This window comes from Zalophus californianus, chromosome 5 (assembly GCF_009762305.2).
Source record: "Zalophus californianus isolate mZalCal1 chromosome 5, mZalCal1.pri.v2, whole genome shotgun sequence".
In the NCBI taxonomy this organism is placed as follows: Eukaryota; Metazoa; Chordata; class Mammalia; order Carnivora; family Otariidae; genus Zalophus; species Zalophus californianus.
In genome coordinates, this window is record NC_045599.1 from 127,056,250 (window position 1) to 127,078,676 (window position 22,427).

General features: G+C 44.0%; 1 protein-coding gene across 9 annotated transcripts in view; it reads right to left on the reverse strand.

Annotated features, from left to right (window-relative positions):
• RAI14 (retinoic acid induced 14) overlaps positions 1–22,427 on the reverse strand; it is a 135,489-nt gene that overhangs the window by 33,430 nt on the left and 79,632 nt on the right. For 8 of the 9 annotated variants that reach the window (XR_003522326.1, XM_027606929.1, XM_027606924.1 and 5 more), the window contains exon 3: positions 19,916–20,046. Coding sequence is in view for 7 of the 9 variants with exons in the window: in XM_027606929.1 (XP_027462730.1) it covers positions 19,916–20,046 (131 nt within the window). In the remaining 2 variants the exon portion in view is untranslated. Of the gene's footprint in view, positions 1–19,915; positions 20,047–22,427 lie in introns of those variants that run through there. The other variant, XM_027606932.2, reaches the window with a different exon arrangement.

Here is a 22,427-nt window from a genome sequence, read left to right on the forward strand (position 1 = left end):
ATCAAACCATGCTCGGCATGTATAGACTTGCCATTAAATGAAGGGATGACATCGAAATGCCATACCAATCATCCCTGGGGATCCCAAGGGTGAAGGGCACTTCTGTGGGCAGAAGTAAAGCACAATTCCACTGGGCATTCAGGCCCAGAGGCTGAGAAGGCCAAAAACCTTGGGAAGGTCTCCTTCCTATAGAGGGAGGTTAATGAGCCTTCCATTTCTTTCCCTGCCTCAGTTCTATTTGTGCGAGTTGCTTTCTCAGGATACTTGCCATGCGGAATCTTACCTGTGAATTAACACCCAGGTTATGTTTTTTTCACAGGACAGGACTTATAACTGGGGTCCAGGGTCACACCAAAATATCAAATCCAAGACCTACACCAATTCAAACCCCACTCCTCTGCTCTGAAGCATGAGGCTGAGTGAAGGTGGACAGATCAGCAAAGGAGGACACGTCAGGTCTGGTTGCAAATCAGCCATACCTTAGCTCTGTATCTTTGGGAAGTCAGCTTACCTCTCTGAGCCTAAATTTCCTTTATTGTAAAGTGTGGGGATTGCATCAGAGGATATCTGATGTTTCCTCCAGCTCTAACAACCTTCTGTTATTTTAGCTTAATTGGCTCTAATCACACCAACTATTTCTGCATTTGTGCATCCATTTATGTGTCATGTTTCCTTACAGCCAAATTGACTTTGTGGGTGATTCCACAGTATGGTCAAAATTGGATCATATGGAGTGACTTGGGAATGTGGTAACTTGTATAAATGGAATTTCTGGTTAAATACAACTCAACTAAAAGGACCTCCATAAAGGCAGTATAATATTACCTCTGCTTTCAGCATTGTTGGGCTAAACTAATTTACAGTAAGTGAAGTTCACCTTTAAGCAGCAAAGTTTCTTTTAACTGATCTGGCTGGAAGGTTTCTAAAATTTTTTCGGCATTAGTAACAGTGCATGTTACATAATTTAATTGCCCTTGATGACATGAAGTCACCACTAAGAGCCTCAATTATTGACCTCTGCCTTCAAGGCTATTAATCTAAAAGCCCCAGATTATTAAGCCCTAATATTCATTCATATTTATCTTCTTTTCTTAATGTCTGTGTGTTTGCTTCTAAGATGTTCACTCTGCCATCTTCTTTGACCAGGGGAGAACTAAATCAAAACTATCTGGACAAGACAGCCCTATTCTATGCCAAAGATAAAAGTACCAGGATTAGTAATTAGCATGCATATACGCGCGCACGCGCACGCACACACACACACACACACACACGTGTATAGATATATAACTTCTGGTTAAAGTACAACATATATAGGAGGCGCCTGGGTGGCTCAGTTGGTTAAGTGTCTGCCTTTGGCTCAGGTCATGATCCTGGAGTCCTGGGATCAAGCCCTGTGTTGGGTTCCTCCCTCTCCCTCTGCCTGCAGTTCCCCCTGCTTGTGTTCTCTCTCTCTGTGTCAAATAAATAAATAAAATAAAAAATCTTTTAAAAAAATAAAGTACAACATATATAAAGAAAACTTCACATATCACAATTATATAGCCTGCTCAATTTCCACAAATGGAACATACCCACTTTACCTTCATATAAGGAAACAGAACATGGCCAGAGACCCAAAAGGCCTCCTTGTATCTCCTACTAGCACTCCAGAAAGCTCTCCAGGTTTCCCTTCTAGTTACTAACCCCTCAGTGCATGTATTATTTGTATTTTTTCTACTCTGAGGCTTCTTGGAGTGTCTCTGGGTTACACACATTTCCGGGGGTTGAAATTGCAGACACACATGATAAGGAAGCATTATTGTAAGTTACTGCTGTATATTGATAGATGGAGTCTGACAAATGTGCAATGCTGTTCTATGGATCTTTATTTAGAACATTAACAAGAATTGTAACAACAAGAATTGTAACAAGGCAGAAGAACTGAGGTGTTAGGAAGTTGGGTTCAAAATCCAATCCTATGATAGAACCTTTCTTAGATATTTCTTTTTTAAAATAAAAGCCCTTCGGGGCACCTGGGTGGCTCAGTTGTTAAGCATCTGCCTTCGGCTCAGGTCATGATCCCAGGGTCCTGGGATTGAGCCCTGCATCAGGCTCCCTGCTCCGTGGGAAGCCTGCTTCTCCCTCTCCCACTCCCCCTATTTGTGTTCCCTCTCTCGCTATGTCTGTCAATAAAATCTTTCAAAAAAATTAAAAAATAAAATAAAAGCCCTTCTATCAACCCATCTTTGATGGCTATAACACATTTTATTGAGGGCTCCAATTAGTTAAGGTTTCACTGCATATGCTTTAATAAGTTGTGTGTGTGTGTGTGTCTTCGTTTACCCTCTCTCATTACAGTTTGGATCAGGGAATAACTTTTTCCTTCCACCTCTTCTCCTGCAGAATATTGGGCTCTACTGAGAAAATAGAACAATGAGAGTCCTTTCACAATTTTATCTTCATATATGACCTAAAATTTCAGCACTCACCCATTACAGATAAAATGAACCAAGTACAAATAATTAGAAATAGCAGATTATATAAGGACAGATATTCATGCTTGTACTTTTATACTGCATGCTTTTAGCTGGTAAAATCATTCTTAATTATTGTGATTCAATTATATCTATCATGATTTCAAGGTATTTCTCAGAGAAAGGGGATGAGCATGAAAAGCAGAAAAGGGAAGAATTGATCATTTCAGCCAGAAGTTTCTAATTCATTTTTCCAGACAGACAAGGAATTCCACTATGTATCATCATTCTGATTTTGTATTTCCAGGAAATGCACACAAAGCCAAGAAACATGACATGTAAGTTTGCTCTTAGGGAATATTTACTAATGCTGTGCATCATCTGTTTGCCCCTCCAGATTTGCCTTCCACTTTTATCCCCTGGGTCAGTGGCCCCAGAAGCAGACCTTTTATGAACTGCATCCAATGGGCTGTCTTATCCTCTGCCTTCTGGTTGAGTTCCACTAATGGGAGGCACTTACAAGAGATAGGAGGATGAGAAGAGAGAGTTCAGGGCATTATCCTCTCTACTCCTTCCCTGCCAGGCCACGCACTGGCCGTCATGGCCTTCCTCTACTTCCTCTATGAAGTTCACGGCTCTGGGGGCCAGTTGCCCCAAACTACAGCTGCAGCTCTCTCTAGGTTTTGGGACCTACTCTCTCTCTATGCCCCTTTAGGTTGGGAGGGCAGGGGCACGAAGGAGGGGAAAGAATGTTGAAACAGATTCCCACTGTTACTGGTCCAGGGCTGCTTTCCCAACCCTGCTGGTTTAATCCTGACCACAAATCCGTAAATAGTTCCTTTCCTAAAGGGTCATCAATGATCCTGAGGGTGCTGTCTCCTACTGGGACCTTGAATGATACCAGTGACACCAGGGTATTCTGTGTGTGGTCATCCTCAGGATGAACTGTTAGGTTCCTCTGGATATTATTTGATTAAATATTTACAAGGGCAAATTCGGGCTTTTAAAAAAATGTTTCACCCCACATGTAATTAACTACTCAAGATATTTGGGCATTTTGGCTAAAATGCTTTGATGGGAGAATGTGCCAAAGTACTTTGGTTATGCAGAATATGATATGGGACTTTAAAAGAGTTTTCAAATATAATGTTAGGCCAAAGTAGGAATCATTTTAAAAGGTTCAAGAATACACCTCTCGGGCGCCTGGGTGGCTCAGTTGGTTAAGCGACTGCCTTCAGCTCAGGTCATGATCCTGGAGTCCCAGGATCGAGTCCCACATCGGGCTCCCTGCTCAGCAGGGAGTCTGCTTCTCCCTCTGCCCCTCTTCCCTCTCGTGCTGTCTCTCATTCTTTCTCTCGCAAATAAGTAAATAAAATCTTTAAAAAAAAAAAAAGAATACACCTCTCAAAGGATCAGAGAAACAATGGACTTGAGTGAAAGCCACATGCAGTCCAGAATACTCCACCATGCAATAAAGAAATGTTAAAATTCAGATTTTAAACTGGACTTGGTCTTGAAAGAATAACCAATACCTTATCCACAACACATATGAGCACATACAGTTGTACATGCTACAGCTAGGTTCTCAAACTGGGAAAGCCTTCATAAGTTCTATGAACATTTCCTGTGCAATAACAAGGTTCTTCAGTAGTGAACTGGAAGTAAAAGAAGGTTTAGTAAAATCTTCAATACCATATTCTATACTCTCTCTGTATATATTCTATATAGGACTCTATACAATATATACTACTCTATACTACACAATAAAATAATTTATGCGCTAGATTTAGAAAGAGGAAATATAACCATCAAGACATGTAGTTATTTTGGTATCTACTGACCCCTCTAACTCCTTAAAATAACCTATCTTTTATCTAATGTGTCATTGCCATAGAATTTGTCAGAAAATCACTTTACTACCTAACTTGGGACAGAGGGTCTGTAATGTGAGTTTGCTAAACCATCTACCACATAAAAGAAAACCAAAATGATCAGTGTACTGATTTAGCTTTGTTTTATTTTTTATTTTTATTAGCAATCTCTATGCCTAACACGGGGCTTGAACTCACCACCTTCAGTGGTAACCAACAGTCACATGCTCTACTGACTAAGCTAGCCAGGTGCCCCTAGCTTTGTCTTGTTTTTATGCAAGCTGTACAAATGCAAGAGAAATAAGGCACAGATTGGACAATGACATGAGTTTGTCAGCAACCCAACAACCCATCTCTTATACACGGCAGCACTAAGAACTAGTTGCCTTACACTTGAACAGCAACCAACGACCAGCAAAAAGAGCTATGTCATCGTGTTAATCCTCCTCAGAGAGAAAGCGGCTAGAAGATAGAGCCCTGTCTTCTCTCATTCCCCCATCCCTGTGCCTAGAAAGTTTTTTTTATAGATTTATTTATTTATTTATTTGAGAAAGCGAGAATGAGAGAGAGAGAGAGAGTACATGAGAGGGGGAGGGTCAGAGGGAGAAGCAGGCTTCCCGCTGAGCAGGGAGCCCGATGCGGGACTCGATCCCGGGACTCCAGGATCATGACCTGAGCCAAAGGCAGTCGCCTAACCAACTGAATCACCCAGGCACCCCTAGAAAGAAGTTCTTAATCAGGAGTGGAGTAAACGCCATTGTGCAGAAGGGCAAGATGGGAAAATGATATTGTTGTTATTGTTGTGTATTTAATTCGGACAAGTCATTTTAAGGTTTTTAACTTCAGAAATTCCTAATAGCGATGATTTTGAAAAATAAAAAAAACCCCTAACATTAGAGCTTTTCTTAAGCTTAGAGGAATGACAAATATATGCAGTCAGATAAGAAAGTATAACCAAAAAATGTGATATTGGGGAGGTAAGACATGTAATATTTAAGGGCTCAGACTAAGTGGGTTTTAATCTGTGCTTTGCCATTTATTCGTGTGTGATCTTGGGCAAGAGGTCTCCGTATCTCCTCAGTTTCCACGTCTGTAAAATGGGCTGTGAGGAATAAATGACTTACATGTAAAAGCACTTAGCAAAATGTGAAGCACATGGTAAATGCCGCCCCCCCCCCGCCAAAAAAACCCCCACCAATTGTTATAGCCTCACCAACAGAAGGCAAGGCTGAGAGTCCAGGATGTGTCGCTTAATAAAAGGATTTGTTTCAATGTTCAGAAAAGACAGGCTAGCAGAAGTTAAATCAGAACCAACGCTGCTTAGGAAATGAAGAAGGAAAGGGAAAGAATAAAACCGACGTGCCTCTCCACGGAATGGAAACTCAGAACAAAGTTGTAGACGACAAAAAAAGCCATCCAAGACTAGCTTTGTCTGAAGCTCACTCTTGAGCTGCTAACATTCTGGCACCTTTCACGGAAGTGATAATCCTCAAAGCAGGATTTGGCAGCAGTGAGTCATTAGCATTTAACCTCTGAATGAGAACAAAAAGCAGGGCCAACTTTTAATAAGATACTCAAGTGAGAAGTTGGGTTCGGTTGGGTGGAAAAACATGATTAGTCACTGGCAGAACCTGGATTTGTAAATGACAGTGAGTAGGTTTCTTTTCTTATGCAGTGACTGATAAATGTAGGCATCCTAGGTGGTGGCCATCCAGGTGACTGGTGGGTTGGCGGCCACCCCGTCTGGATTGCAGGTGGGCACCTTGGGGTTACCAAAGGCTTAGGGAGCAAACGGTGCCCCCAGTCAGCACACAACTAATGAAGAGCATGTTTGGTGGCCTCTAATGTCCTGTGTCCCGGATGGCTAGTAAAAGAAAACACCTCTAAAGAGAGTTTGCAGATCTGGGCGAGGTGGGGGGGCGGGTGGGGAGGCAAAGTACTATAGGTTAATGCCACCCCTCACCCCACAACAGTCTTGACAAAGTTAATTCTCGGGCATTGGGGCGCCTGGGTGGCTCAGTTGGTTAAGCCACTGCCTTCGGCTCAGGTCATGATCCTGGAGTCCCGGGATCGAGTCCCACATCGGGCTCCCTGCTTGGCGGGGAGTCTGCTTCTCCCTCTGACCCTCTTCCTTCTCGTGCTATCTCTCATTCTCTCTCTCACAAGTAAAATCTTTTAAAAAATTTAAAAAATTAAAAAAATAATTCTCGGGCATTGGAGCTAACCCGAGTATGGGATAGTTTTCATATTTCCATAGTTGTGTATTTTTATAAGTATTGCTATAGCTAAATATATCAATTCACTCATATTTACACTATGATACCAGGGCACTTATGTGCCAGACACTGTTCTAAGCACTGAGAAACACGTGGCAAATGAAACAAAGCCCTCACGGATCTTGGCTTTTAGTAGGAAGTCTCAAGATAAACCAGCGGTTCTTAACTTGGGGTGATTTTGCCCTACCGAAGCGACATTTGGCAATGTCTGGAGATATTTTTGATTATTCACGGGGTGGGTGGTGGGTGGTGGGCATATTCTACTGGCATCTAATGTGTGAAGGCCAGAGATGCTGCTAAACAACCTACAATGCATGGGACAGCTCCTCAAGATAATTATCTAGTCCAAAATGTCTATAATGTCAATATGTCAAAATGTCAATAGTGCCCAGGTTGAGAAACTCTGATAAACCATTAAAGACAAATGTATAATGCTAAAATATAATTCTATTAAAACAAATTAAAGACTGAGAAAACATGAGATTTTAATCTTTTTATTGAGATATAATTCATATACCATAAAACCATCTTAGAGTGTACAATTCAATTGTTTTCGGTATATTCACAAAGTTGTGCAACTAACATCACTATCTAATTCCAGAACATTTTTACTGCCCTAAAAAAATCCACATACCCATTAGGAGTCACTCCTATTCCCATGTCCCCCCCGAGCCCGGCCATCACTAACCTACTTTCTGGCTCTATGGATCTGCCTATTCTGGACGTTTCACAAACATAGAATCATATATAATATGTGGTCTTTTATGTCTGGCTTCTTTCATTTAGCATGTTTTCAAGGTTCATCCACGTTGCAGCATGTATCTGTATTCCTTCCTTAAAAACACTCCGTTGTATGGATAGGTCATGTTTTCTTTATTGATTGGATGGTTATGGACATTTGGGTTCATGCTGCTAGAGCATTCCTCTGCAAATCTTTGTGCGGACACCAGTTTTCAATTCTAGTGGGCAGACACCTAGGAGTGGAAATGCTGGGCCAGTGGCACCCATGCTGAGCTCTCTGAGGAGCTGTGGGCTAGTTCTGAAAGCAGCAGTACCATTTCACAATGCCAGTGACAATGCAGGAGGGCTCCAATCTTTCCACATTCTAGCCAAGACTTGCTACTGTCTGGCAAATTTTAATTTAAGAGATGAGAATTTAATTACAACCTAAATTTTCCAGAGAAGCCACGTTTAAGTCTTTCTTAATGAACCCTCTGAAGTAGTTATTTCAGTTAATTATCAGCTGAAATTTCCCCTTAGAGGAATATGAGAGAGTGAATGCAAAACAAATTCAGAATATCCTTTGGCTTTGTCTCCATGTGGGCTTTTACTCCTCATTTAAAAAAAGGGTGGCCTTTCCTTTTGAAGACAAGAAATGTCATTCAAGATTCTATATAGCAAGAAATCTTAGGAGAGAGATTATGTTGGTTTGTTTCTGTCTTCAGATTGGTCAAGAATTCTGTCGAGGAGGGAAGGGTATAAAAATCTTCTACTCGCTCCTCTGACCCCCGGCCCAGGGACAGGGACACTCGTCACTGCCCAGGGACACAGCAGGGTAGGCTCTCCAGATTCCAGTGTAGCTGAAGTGTCGGCCCTTCGAGAGCCTAAGTCTGGGCTACGCAGAGTCAAGTCCGTGGACCAGGAGCTCATTTGAAATGCAGGCTCTCGGTCCCCAGCCCACATCTGAATCCAAAGCTGTGTTCTACAACTTTCCAGCTGATTCACGTGTACATTTCAAGTTGGAGAACCCCTGCTCTAAGTGGAGGACAAGTTAAGAACCTCACACCATCATTTTTACCACATTACCCATTGTTTCAAAGTTCTTGTGAAGATATGATCCCGTCAGCCTTAAAACCAATCTCGTGGGTATGTTTCACAAAAAAGGAATCTACGTTGTTTTAAGTTTCATTATAATAGGGAATGTTTAGTGTTGCTTCTAAAACTCAGCTGGGCCCTTGCACAGAGAAGTAACTGAAAGGGGAACAAATAGAGCAGCCTGAAGATTTACATAATACCACTTTGATCCCTTTGCTGCTTATTGATATTAGGAATTTCTCTGCGTTTGTCACTTGGAAAGTTCCCAAGGTTTCGGTGCTTAAGAGTTTTGTGACTCCCGATCTCTCTTTCTCTCTCCCTGGGGCACCCCTGCCCTCCACAATGAGTTCTGCTTTAACTCATTAAGTCCCCCAGCCAGCCTAGGGGGCGGATAACTATTATCATCCCCATTTCCAGAGGAGGACCGAAACGGAGGCGCCAAGGAGTTCAGTAACTTGCCCTAAGTCCCAGCACTACCGAGCAGGGGAACTAACCAAGGCATTCTGCCTGCGAGGCTGGCCCTTTATCACCGTGCTGAGAACTCGCACTATTTGTTAAATCACTCGCCAACTATGAAACAGTACAACTTACCGGCTGTGCTGCTCTTTAAAAAACAAAGTTGAAACTTAAAAAAAACATGGAAGTGGGTGCCTGGGTGGCTCAGTCGGTTAAGCGACTGCCTTCGGCTCAGGTCATGATCCTGGAGTCCCGGGATCGAGTCCCACATCGGGCTCCCTGCTCAGCAGGGAGTCTGCTTCTCCCTCTGACCCTCTTCCCTCTCGTGCTATCTCTCATTCTCTCTCAAATAAATAAATAAAATCTTTAAAAAAAACATGGAAGTATTTGGCCAAAAAAGCAAATACAGGCTCCTCACTGGGGCAGATTTGGGTTGCGAGTGCTCTCCCACGGCTGGGAATGTGATCTCAGCGCTGAAGCAAACACAGCCTGCAACGGAGTTTGCATTTCCTACAAAAGCACTCAGCGAGTCGTGCAAACCTTCCCGAAATAAATGCCTCGGAACAAGGCTGGAATATTTCTCAAGGCTCTTAACCCGAAGGGGATTTGAGCTGTTGCTATTCAGAAGCCCATGAGTGATGGCCTGGAAAGTTCCTTCCATCTTCCAGAGTAATAAACAATTCTTCTGGTTTCTGACTGCCAGCTGAAACATATATTTGGAGGAAATACAAACTCACAAGGCTCCTTTTAGAAAGACTCTGATTTTTTTCAGTGTATTCATTCATAGAAAACTTCTCTCAAACCCAAATGCTGCCCTTCACTGCGACCCCAGCTCCTGATCCCGAGGGGCTGGCAGAGTCAGGTCAAGAATGCAACAGGCTGGCCACCTCATTCAGCCCTCTGATACCAATTTTCACTCCTTAAATCAAGCAAACCATCATGCCCACACAAAGAAACGACCACACAGCAAACCTTACCAGCACTAGCCACACCCAGAGTCCCAGAGTGTTAGAAGATTCCAAAAGGAAAGGCTGATCCAATATGCTCATTTCACAGATGAAGACACTGAGGCTCAGAGAGGTTAGTAAAAATATGTAAAAGAGCAGGACTTGAATTCACTGCCCTGGCTCAAACAGCAGTTTCTTCCGAATAAAGCCACATCTCCTCCTTTCCTTTTAAAACCCTTTATTGCCCCACATCGGGCTCCTTGCTCATCAAGGGTCTGCTTCTCCCTCTCCCACTCCCCCTGCTTGTTGTGTTCCCTCTCTCGCTGTGTCTCTCTCTGTCAAATAAATAAATAAAATCTTTAAAAATATATTAAAAAAAAAAAAAACCCTTTATTTCCCAGAGAGGGGTTGCTGGGGTCAGTGAGGTTCAGAAACATTTCAGCTTTCTATCCCCCTACAGAGCTTCAACATCTCCCAAACACCTAAAATCGCCTATCCTTTACTTGCTTTCTTTTGATAAGACTTTTTTCTGGGGAGGGAAGAAAGGACACTAAATCATATTAAATCAAGGAAGCTAAGTATTCAGAATTAGGATGTTATCCCAAGTCCTTCCCCCGACCCACCAGGCTTTACCTGAGGAGGCCTGGCTTCCATTTCTACCTCACCCTGTAGCTCTCTCCCTGTTCACTGGGCACATTAAGCACTCTCCCAACTCAGGGCCTTTGCCTTACTGTTCCCTCCCCCAGGACAACAGCTCCAGAAAAGTGCATGGTTCAAACTCTCACTCCATTCAGCAATCTGCTCCAGTGAAGGGGCCTGCTCAGAGAGGCCCTCCTTTTCCAAGTTTACTCAACACGGCCTCTGGCCTCTTCATTCTTTTCAACGCACCTGATAATCACATTAAAGAAGCATGTGTTGTCTGTCCCAGGGGACCATACTTTCCACTTTCCACGAGGGCAGACTTTTGTCTTGCCTATTGCAATTTCCCTGGCATGTAGACGTGATTTTTTTTTTTTTTTTGATAATGCAAATCTTTAGTTTTGAATTTGCTTTTCCAGTCTGAAGTTCTGAGTTTCCCTAAACCAAGGCACCCACATAAACTGGCATGACCCTGTTTTTCTCAGGTTGTAAGTTCTTAAAACTTACATTAATAGAAACTTGATTTTGCTTCCCAACATCGTATCGTGCTGTGATTCTCAAAGCATGGTCCACAGAACAGCAACATCAGGATCACCCAGATGTATTTGTTAGAAATACAAATTCTTAGGATCCTGTCCAGACTCCAGGGTGGAGGCAGCAATGTGTTTTAACAACCCCCTCCCAGGTGATTCTGATACGTATTCCATTTTTAGGACATCCGCACGGTAGGAAGAAGTATGAACTCAAAGTCAGTATTCTTTGGTTTGGGTCTCCACTCTGCCATCCCCAAGTATGGCACAACAAACGGATTCAGATTCACCGCCCTCAGTTTACTCATCTGGTCCATACAATCAAACGGGGCTTAGCTCACACGAGATATTACAGTGGGATAATCCTTAATCCTACAAGATCTGGATCCCCATTTCAGATTATAATCTGAGGGTTAGGAAGGCAGGACTGTCTAATAGAGTCTAGTTATAAAAGCCTTGAAAACCGGAATTCTACTCGATCTCAGGGATCAACTCCACGGGCCCAGAGAGAAATCCCCATAGGCAGAGGAGGGCGGTGGCTACGTGGCTCCCAGCCATTTCAGAAGCAGCTCCTACAGGGACCTGCTCACTGCTTCTGTTAGCAACCGATGGGGCAGAAAGTTTGAGGAATGACAACACAGGTTGCCTTCTCCCGCTAACTGTTTCAGATAGATACAATAAAAGGTGATTGGCATAAAGAAAATAAAGGGTGTAAAAATAGGATTACTGTCCTTTAAGCGCCTACAATCAGCAGTGCTGCTTCGGGAACAGAGCTCTCCTGGGGACAGGGTGGGGAGGCGGTGGGGAATGCTGAGATGAAAGACCACATACTCAGAGCTAAGAAACCCCATGACATTTAAGCTGAGCATTGGCTCTTTTCCTTCAGGATTGTTTGGTTTCATAAACGTGGTCTGGAAATAGCACTTGGGCATTATGAAATCTACATGAGGACAATGATCTGTCTCTTGTATTCATGAAAGACCCCCAGACTCTAGAACCTAGAGCCACAGAATGGGGGTGATTTGCACTAATTCCTGAAGCTTTCTGACGCACACTTTCTGCTCATAAATTACTCCAGGGTGACTGAGAGCACCCTAGGAGAAAAATCTATGGGAAATTGACATGGTCTTTAAAATAGGTGAAAGAATGAACGGTTCGTTGAATGAATGACACATGTAAAAGCCCCTAGCCCGGTGGTGGGACATGCAATATTAACATGATTAATAGCAACTCCTTTCTAATTAATTGGGTAAGATCGAGCTCTAATCCTCATAGTCTAATAACAGCGATAAGCTAAGTACATAGGTAACCAAGACCCATCAAATCCAACAGCCAGAGCAAGCTCAGCCACTTTGGAAATTAAGAAAGGCTTCATAAAACGGGGCCCTGAATGGTACCCAGACTTGGTGGATGAGCGGTGGTGGTGGAATTTTGGAAGGTGTGAATTTCAGGGCCCCAGGTGAGAAAGCACAAGTGTTTCTCAAGGCCAAACACACGCTACGTGCTCTTACGGGCCTCAACCTGTAAGCTGCCAGGCTGCTGTCTGCGTGAGAGCCTTCTGCTCCAGGTGCCCTGTCCCTCCCTTCACACCCTCTCCCCGCCCCCATTCGGGTTTAGAATGGGTAGAGGTCACTGCATGGACTGAGATCCCTGCCCATCCGTGCCTGCTCTGCTCTCTATCACACAGAACCACATTTCCCAGGCTCTCCTGATCTCTGCGAGTGGAGGTCGGTCCAGCCGAAGGAGGACATGGCCAGAGAACTGGAGGGAAGGGTAAAGCCAGACTGCCTCAACCTTGAGCCACAATGACCCATCTGTGTGCCTGAAGTCCTTCATTCTCAATATCCTCAACCCAGCTCTGAAAAGTTTTAAACTGAAAAATCCTGTGATCCCACCCATTCTTGATCAATGTTGGTTTTTTTTGTTTTTTTAAGATTGTTAAGTAATCTCTACACCCAACGTGGGGCTCGACCTCAAAACCCTGACATCAAGAGTCATATTCTCCACCAACTGAGCCAGCCAGGCACCCCTGTCAATGCAGTTCTTAATTTCCAAATCCAAACTTAATTTCCAAATCTAAATTCCAAAACTTCCTATTCTCATCAATTTGTAATACTATAGTTTCAAGTCTTCCTTCTAAAGCACAATTTTGCAGTAAGATCTGCTCAGCTTTAACACACAACACTATTTCTCTCTAAAAACCCGGTATCTTATGTTACTTTAACATAATTTACCTTAAGCCCAAATTTGCCATTTTATTTTGTGCACAAGCATTATGTATACATATATGTACATGTGTGCATGCTGGGGTCCCTGGGCTTTCCTCAGCCCACCTGGAACCCCTCACTGGGTAAAGCCTGTCGGGAACCTGGGGTTGTTCAAATACAGGAGTTCTCAATTTGGCCGGCCATTCAAGTCACCTGGGTGCTTTAAAAAACCCCATACCTACCAAACCTCAAACCAATTACATAGGTGTCTCTGAGGGTGACACCAGCATTTTCAAAGCTGTCCAGGTGATTCTAATGGGACTGAAGTTGAGAACCACTGACCTGAAACTCCAATAAGCTCTTGGAGAAGGGAAGGAAACTGTAACTGTGGTGTCATTGCTTTTCTTTTCAATGTGGGATAGGCTCTATTCACGCTATGATCAACACCTACACTGTCCTCCTTGCCCCCCATACTAACCCCAATCTGCCCCGTCCACTTTTCAAGACCACCTGACATCACACCTCAGGCAGAAAGCAGTTCTTGGCTACTCCGGTGATGCACCATCTCTCCCCAGCTTGAACCCCTTACAGTTAGTATTTTATATTTTGGCACTTAATCATCCTCCAGAGCTTGCACTGGTCTTGTCTTCTCAGCTAGATGCTATGCATTTTGTGGGCTAAGTCCCTATTTCCTCCTTCTTTTGTATATGCTTACAAGAGTTTGGAACATTCTACATGCAGGGAAGGGAGTACCTCCCAACTGGTAGATTAATTAAACAAACACTTGGGCACAGTTGCAAGGTAGGAACACAAGTTTTATCACCTTCAAAAATCTATGTGACCAAAAGCAAAGTGGATTTGCAATAGAGCAATTAAATCCTTCAGTTTATCCCTCTGTCAAATACCAACAGGTTTTACGAAAGACGTAGGGTGATTTTGCCTGGAAGGTAATTTCCCAGGGAAGGAGGCTGTGGTTACACATCAAGTACGTAGTATAATTTTAGGTAAATTGGTTTGGCAGCCCTGTGAGAGCTGGAGAAAGCAGCCCAGACAGCCTGACTTGATTTCTAAGACCAAACTGCTATATCCCTACCCTGAGAAAACAGGAAAAGAGTACAACCAGCCTCCAGACACAGAAGCCCTTTATTGTACTGATCTGCAGAAGTCAAAGACTACCTCCCCTATTTTATATTTAAGTTCCATGGAGTCATCTAAAAATACTAGCACAAGTTTTTGTTTTCAAAACAGAAAGATCAGGTTTCTGAAATGTAGACTATGTATGCACACCATATACATATATATATACACACAAACATATATATATATATATACACACACACGCACGCACGTGCGCGCACACACACACACATCTATAAATGTCTATACACACATGCCTGGGTGGTATTTCTTCAAATACTATAGTCCCAGCAGTGATTTTATTTAGTCTGGTTGTTCCTAAGGCAAACATACATAACTTTAATTAAATGCACATCTAAATGTAGGGGAAAGCATCTGGAAACAATTAGACTGTTCTATGGTACGAGGTTTTAGGGCAATGATATCTTTCCACATCCTCACCTCCACCATGGAAAGAGAACAGATGGGTCAAGGGAAGCCAAGCCTGACCCCATAAACACAGGCTGCAGCTATAATTCTCTGCCTTGCTCTATTTTGTTCTCTTCTGACCCCAGACAGCACCCTTCTTTTACTTGTTTCTAAAAGAATTCCAGTCATTCAATTGCTTTCAATTTTTTTTTAACCCCTCTCTGATCAGTTTTAGAGGCAGAAAATTTTCAAAGTTTCTTATCTTTCCCTCAAGGAAATGTGGCAGAAAGAAACTAAAAGTCTGAAGAATTACCAAACCACCCCTTCTGGTTATTGACCTTGGGTTATGGAGGCTTCTGGAGAATGTCCACCAAGATGGTGGCCTTTGCCACCTCATTCTTGGGATTTTTCTGGGTCATCTGGTTCTCCAGGTAGTAAAGGCTGAGTATTTCTCTCTCTAGATTGCACTGGAAGCAGGGACAAGAGAAGCGTCAGGTTGTGACGTTCACCAGGATGGTTATTTTCCTCTTGAACCCCAAGTTAATCCACTCCTAATTAATTTCCCCATGAGGTATCACTAACAAAGAGTGTCTTCTCCATAACTGTTATGCCGAAAAGGCACATCCACAAATACTGACTGAATGCCTCTTCTCTGCCTGGAACTGTGGGAGACCCCAACACAACAAAAATCACGTGATCCTTGTCTTCAGGGAGCTTGCTGTGTTATAAGGGATTCAAGCCTTTCAGAAAACAGAAGTCTTTTTTAAGCTGTACAGACTTTTCTGTTATTGTACTGAAGGAACAAGAACAACATGTCAAGTTGTAAATCAAGATTCCGGTATTTCAAAGAGAAGAAAAATTTTAAAAGGACTGAGAACATCAGAGAGGAGGTCTTCTGGACTGGACACCGAACCTGGGCAAACATGAGGGGAGAGGAGGGAGCCAACAGCCCCGCCTCCCGGAGAAGGCAGGGCAAGAAAACATTCGATGAAGTAATGGCAGGGCCAGTGGGAGGGCCGGAGAGCCCAAATCGGGACTGCAGGTTGTCAGGCAAGAGGGAAATGTTGTCCATTACTAAACAGAATTACAAAGTGGGTTACTATAAGAGTTTGCTAGAAAAGAGGCCTCCAGCCTAATTTGACAGGGAGGTGGGTAAGTCAAAGAGTAAACCCAAACGAGTAGGCAGAGAATGAGGCAAGGACCTAACTGAGTGTGTGACTGGCCTTACCCTTTACAGACAACTGCCTACCACTCTGTACACGTCCGCCAACAAATGCTGGGCCTGCAAGCTCCACAGGGCTGGTGTAGCCAAGAGCTTCAGCAGAGGGGACGCACTACCTTGCTCTGTCACGGACTCAGGACGGCTCCGAGGAAGTTACTAGTTTGCAACCAATCGATGCATGTGGAGAGAATGGTACAGGACAAAGGAAAAGTCTCCACAGCTCGAGAAAAGTCTTCAAATGGGAGGGAGACACACCTACACTCGGGCAGGAAAGCACGGATTAGACTAACCCAAATACGGAAGTGCAGACCTCCAGAGAGGACAGGAGCCAAGGGGACAACACTGCTTGGGGCTCCTGTTAACAACAGCGCTCTGGGCCTTGCATGATTCCATGATACCAAAGGGGCAGGGGCCATGGTGTCCATCCCCAGAGCACCCCTTATTCTGAACACCAAAACTACTAGATCTGAATGCAACTATGCAGCCAGGTAGATTAACTCTGCGGTGCCTCTGACAATTAAACCCTTACAGTTATCACTTAATAACTTTAATCATCGTAAAGAATATTCCAAGCAGAAAAATTAAATGTTAACAGATGATTATTTATGAAAAATCTTCCCCTGAAAAAATAATGACTTTCTCTTCCTTGTTTTTCATAGTTCTTCTAACTTTCTACACAGGAGTCATCAAAGCAAAAAATGGCAGACTTGTAAGTACAAAGGCAAGGGTAGAACTGGTTCTGGGGTTAATTCAGGGAGAGCTAGATCACGTGAGCCTTGGTTTTACCACCTGCCAAGTGGAGGAGGTGATTTTGGTGTAACTGCTGTATGCATTTCTCCCATGCAAAGATAATAGAATGAAGAACTGATCCACGCTGCAGCAAGGATGAACTCTGAAAACCTTATGCTCAGTGAAAAAAAACAACAACAACACAGACAAGGGGCCCAGCAGTATGATTCTATTTATATTAAATATCCAGAATAGGCAAATTCACAGAGACAGAAAGCAAGATTAGTGGTTGCCAGGGGGAGGGGAGGTAGGCTGAGGGGGGTCACTGCTTAGGGAGTACAAGGTTTCCTTTTGGGATGATGAAAAATTTCTGGAACTAAATGATGATGGTTGTGCAACACAGTGAATGTACTTAATGTCAATGAAATGTGTACTTGAAAGTGGTTAAAACGGTAAGGTTGATGTTATATATATTTTCCCACAACAAAAAGAGAGAGCCATTAACTGCCTGGCCATCTACTCCACCCATAATAAATGTCTTATTAACAAAAGGTACAAATTTATTAAGGTGATCACAATTGTGGCTAAGCCGCTGACCTAGGTTTTCCATCTTCATTTTAGTGAGGGCTGTCTTGGACAAAACTATCGGAAACATCTAGCTCCCACCTTTCTGGGAGGGCTGTAAAAGGCTGTCTTGCGCAGGCATCTGCCAAGTTGAGCTGCGAGTGGCAGGAGCCCAGAGAGCTCTAGAGTGGGACAAGAAGCAGTCCCCGCACCAAAAATCTCATGGCACGTTTAGGAGCATGGTCTCTGCCACTGTGGCTCAGAAAGCATCGACTCCAAGTGCGGCATGCTGGGAAAAGGGTAATTAACGCATTAGACAAATATTTTTGAGTATCTATAAGCTGAGCAGTGGGCTAGATGATTTAATTATAGGGATGAACTAGAAGGTAACAGTCCCTTTTGTCAAGGAAATTACAATCTAGACTGCAAGACGGTTAAGAACCAAGAATTATATAAGGTTGGGTAGGCAACTCACTCAACACGATTATCAGGCAACAACTAAAGCCCACCTGCCTGCCATGTCAGAATCCACCAGGATTATAGCCCTGGACCCCACACCCGAGAGACCGGCCTCTGCAAAGCTGGGATGTCAAATGGAGGCTGATGGTGGGGAGCTCAACCTGGGGGCTTTGGCGGAGAGGACCAGCCCGGCCCCTAGAAGACCAGACTCTAATCTGAGTGAGAACACTTCCCTCTTCCCCTTGCATATGAACTAGCCTGCTCCCTAGACAGAGCATAGCTCTGTAGACTATCTTGTGGCTCCCCAAACAATAAAACTAGTGTCTACGCTATGGGATTCAGTGGGTTCCAGGAAGAGGCTTTCATTGACAGAATGCTAAAATGTGATGCTCAATCTTCTGAAAATTTGCCCTTTATTCTCACTATCCATCAATCAACCTAGAGTCAATCTAGTTTCTAGATGATGGTTCTCTCTGGTCGAACCTACATGGGATGCTTTAAAAAATATGGATTCCCGGGGCACCTGGGTGGCTCAGTCGGTTAAGCATCTGCCTTCAGCTCAGGTCGTGATCCCAGGGTCCTGGGATCAAGGCCCAAATCCAGCTCCTTGCTCAGCGGGGAGTCTGTTTCTCCCTCTCCCTCTGCTGCTCCCCCTGCTTGTGCTCTCTGTCAAACGATAAAACCTAAAAATAAATACATAAATAAAAAGATAATAAAAATATTGATTCCTGGGCCTCTGCATAGACAAAATGTTTCTGAACATCTGGAGTGCGCATGGCATCAAAACGTTCTTAAAGTACCCCAGGTGATTCTCAGGCGTGAGCTGCCAGAACTGAGAACCACTTGTTTAGGATAAGAAGGAAAGGGAACTAGATTTATCAAGTACCTACTGGGGGGCCACTGCTAGCTCTTTACCTATGCTATCTATAGCTACAGGTGCCCCTTTTATAACCTCTTGGACTTGTTCTGCGCATGAGCATTATGGGCCCTAGGAGGAGCACTCAACCTCGGAGGGACAAGTGATTAGGAATAGATACCCCAGTTTCCTTACCCCTTGGGTCAGATAACTTTGAGGCATACTCTAAACCTGGGGTAAGAAAACTAGTTCTGCAAGGGGCCAGAGAGTTAATATGTTAGGATTTGTAAGCCATGGTCTTTGCCTCAACTCCTCAAATCTGCCTTTGCAGTGCAGAAGTAGCCAAGGCCAGTGCTCAATAAATGGATTTGGCTCCATCCCACTGAAACTTTATTTACAAAGACAGACTGCGGGCCAGAGTTGGCCAACCCCTCCTCTGAGTCTAAAGAGACTCCCAGAGGTCTTAGCAGGACTGGGTTCCAGCCGCCCACAGCAGTAGCCCGTCAGTAACAAATCACGTGGGTTCAGGCCTTGCCTGTGTGCTCCTGGGAGCACTGGCTAGAGAAACAGCTCACACGCAAATCTTTGTCTCAGAACCTGCTTCTGGAGGTGCCTAACCACAGGCAGGATCTTGTTTCATATTCATAACTACCCTTGTGGTTAAAGATTATCATCTTCAATTTAAATGGGATAAATTAAGATTCAAAGATTACACAATTCATAAGTGATGAAGTCCAGATTAGAAGTCCATTTAGCTACAAAGTCAATGATCTCTCCGCAGTGTGACCAGAGTAAGGGTGGATACAAATACACTCTCTCTCTCTCTCTCTCTCTCAAATCTATGATTCTAACTATGGCAGGCAAGAGTACCACAGATGGCGAACTATAATGCAAAATTCACGCTATTCATGTAATTACTGATCTACATTAAGGAAGGGGTTTAAAAAAAACACAACACTAAAAATAGTAAGGTTGGAGGGTTATGAAAAAATTACCCTCTTTTATGCTGTTTCGAATGTAGGACAGAATTCCTTTCCTACCTGTCAACTGGTTGCAATCCTGGCGCTATTTCGTCTCTGGTGTAATCTTTGGTTACACCTGAAAACAAATATAGCCACCCAAGGTAAAGGTCAGTGTGCAGTTTGGAACTTGAAGAGACAGGAGCCAGATGAAAATATCCTCTTACACATCTTAACATGAGAGGTAGGAATGGGGGAGGACAGTAATTTCACAAAGTCTCCTTCAAGGCATTTGTGAAGTTCCCTTGTGGATCCCAAGGACTCCAGAGAACACTCTCGAGAAGCCAGAATCACTCCAGTTAGAAACCAATCTTTTTAGCTTACGCGGTCTTGCCCTCGCTGTCCTGCTTGGTGGCACTGGCCCCCTTCTTGCCCAGCAGGGAGGCCACCTTCTCCGCATCTCCATTCTCCACAGCCTGTAGCAGCCGGTCATCATTCTTGTTCCACTCGTTGGTCTGTGGAGCAAAGGGGAGATGCAGAGCTAGTGAACAACAGTGGCCACAGTCACACTGACCAGCAGCACCCCGGTCCTCCCGGTTTCCACCCTCCCGTCACTAAAATCGAAACCTGCCCCCAAATCAGATACCTTCCCCTTCACCGTGGAGACACTCAAGAAGACTGGTTTCCCAAAGGAAAACATCAACAGTTCAATGGAACAGCAGCTGGTCAGCAAACTCTGAAATAAAGTCACTTCTTTTCAGTGAAGCTGGGAAAATGAAGCCACTTGAAGAGACTCTGGGGCAAGTTTACACATTAGCTTGTTTCCAGCTAAACTCTGACAGCTGGCTCCTCAGGATACTGGCCTTTGACCCGGGCCACAGCTCACTGGGCCCACAATGTTACAGAACCAAACTGGCCCAGAGCTCAAGGTTACTTGAGGTTTTATTTACACACAACTCTTCGCCTGCTTTCATTGCCACTCTTTCTGGCCTGTTCCCTGGGCCCTGATTTTTGAGCTGCATAATGATTTTAAGTAGTTGTCCGGGCTACCGACTCAACAAAGTATCATCAGAAAAAAAAATTCTTCCTGAGCGAGCTATTAAACATCAAACAGCTTTGAGCAAAGCCTCCACCACTGCCAACCCCCAACCCCGACAGAATCATTCTGTGAACCACAGTAACAATAAAGCTTTCACGTGCATAAAAATTGGTTTTTACTCTTACAAAGGAAAAGAGGAGATCTCCATGCAAGAGCAAATGGGCCTTGAGTAGAAGACCAAGAAGGTTCACATGTGAAAAGGCAGCAGTGAGCCACTGAAGGTTTTGGAACAGAGAAGGGAATAAAATCAGCGATTGAAGAAGAGTCATGGAGAGGTATACAGGATTAATTCACGGAGAAAAGATTCTGGGGCACATCCTGGGGCCCCTGGGTCACTCTGCAGGCCGGTCTACCCTCCAGACCTCTCCTAGCTAAGCCTACTTTCTGGCCCCTCCCGCTGTGGATACCAACACCCTTAGAAAGATTCCTTCTCCCTTTTCAAAACTTTCTGCAGGGCTCTCTGCTTCCTTGTGACCTCTGAAGATTAAAAACCACCAGGCATTTAATTTTAAAGGCTTGGCCATGGACCACTGCATGGAAGCCGACAGAGACACTGGAAATTTAACAGTTAACAAGAGGGAAATTTTACAGGACTACAACCTTCCACAGCCCGAGGAGCGTGTTCCCAATCTTTCTGCACTGATGGAACTGGGAAACCCAATAGGGACCCACCTTCTGATACAGCAAAGGTGGGTCTACAAGACGTCCCGGGCACCCCTCCAACTGCAGCCTAGAGGCAGGGCCTTAGAGAAAGCCACAGACCATGGGGGAGTAAAATAGAGGTGCGCAGGGTTAAGGTATGGAATTTGCTTCGAGGCTCAGGACTGGGCCACTCCCATTTCTCAGGACTCCCTCCTCCCCAGAGCCATCACTGAGTGTGAGAACACAGGAATGAGGAGATAGGTTGAAATGAAAATCAGAAGTCTGTCCTCTAGGCTGCATGAACTAGAAATCTAGCAGTCTAGATTGATACTTCCATGCTATGGACCTTAAGTCACCCAAACCTCTCAAGCGCCTCAGTTTCCCGAGGCTTTGGACCAGAGGACTACTCTTGATTCCTCTAAAGCTCAAAAATGCTTACTCTATAAAATGTCCGCCAACCAAACTTTGCTGGAGATTATTCTAGGACAGTATTGTCTTTGCTCATGGAAATGTTTTATATCTGCACTGGACAAACTAAGCAAGTTATCCTCACCCAGGGATGATTTTCTTCCTCTGCGGACATTTGGCAATCTCGGCAGACATTTTTTTATCGTTGTGACTAGACACTCCTGGCCTCTAGTTAGGTGGGGCCAGGGGTGCGGCTAAACATTCTGCAATGCCTAGGACGACTCCCCACCCCCACCCCCACCCCCCCCCCCCCGCAAAGAATTATCTGGCCCAAATGGTCATTATCACATTAGCCACATACGGCTACTGAGCACTGGAAATGTGGCTTGTATGACTAAGGAATCGAATTGTTAATTTTAGACTTCCAGAGCCAGTAGCTAGAGGCTATCATATAGAACGAAGCAGCTCTCTAAATATTTTTAGTAAGTTAAGAATGTGTCTACGCCAATGTCATCCACACTTCTTCAACTATCAATACACTCACAAAGATGACGTCAGGTTCTATCTTCAATGACAAATCAGGCTTCCTATTGCAGAAGAACGCAATACATATACTGCCTCAAGGACAAGCGTTTGTTGGTAGAATAGGAAGCTTTACCTAAGAACAAAATGTAGCAAACACCAAGAAACAGACTGATTTCCCCCAGACAGCATTTAACAAGCCAAAACAAAACAAAAAATTCATCA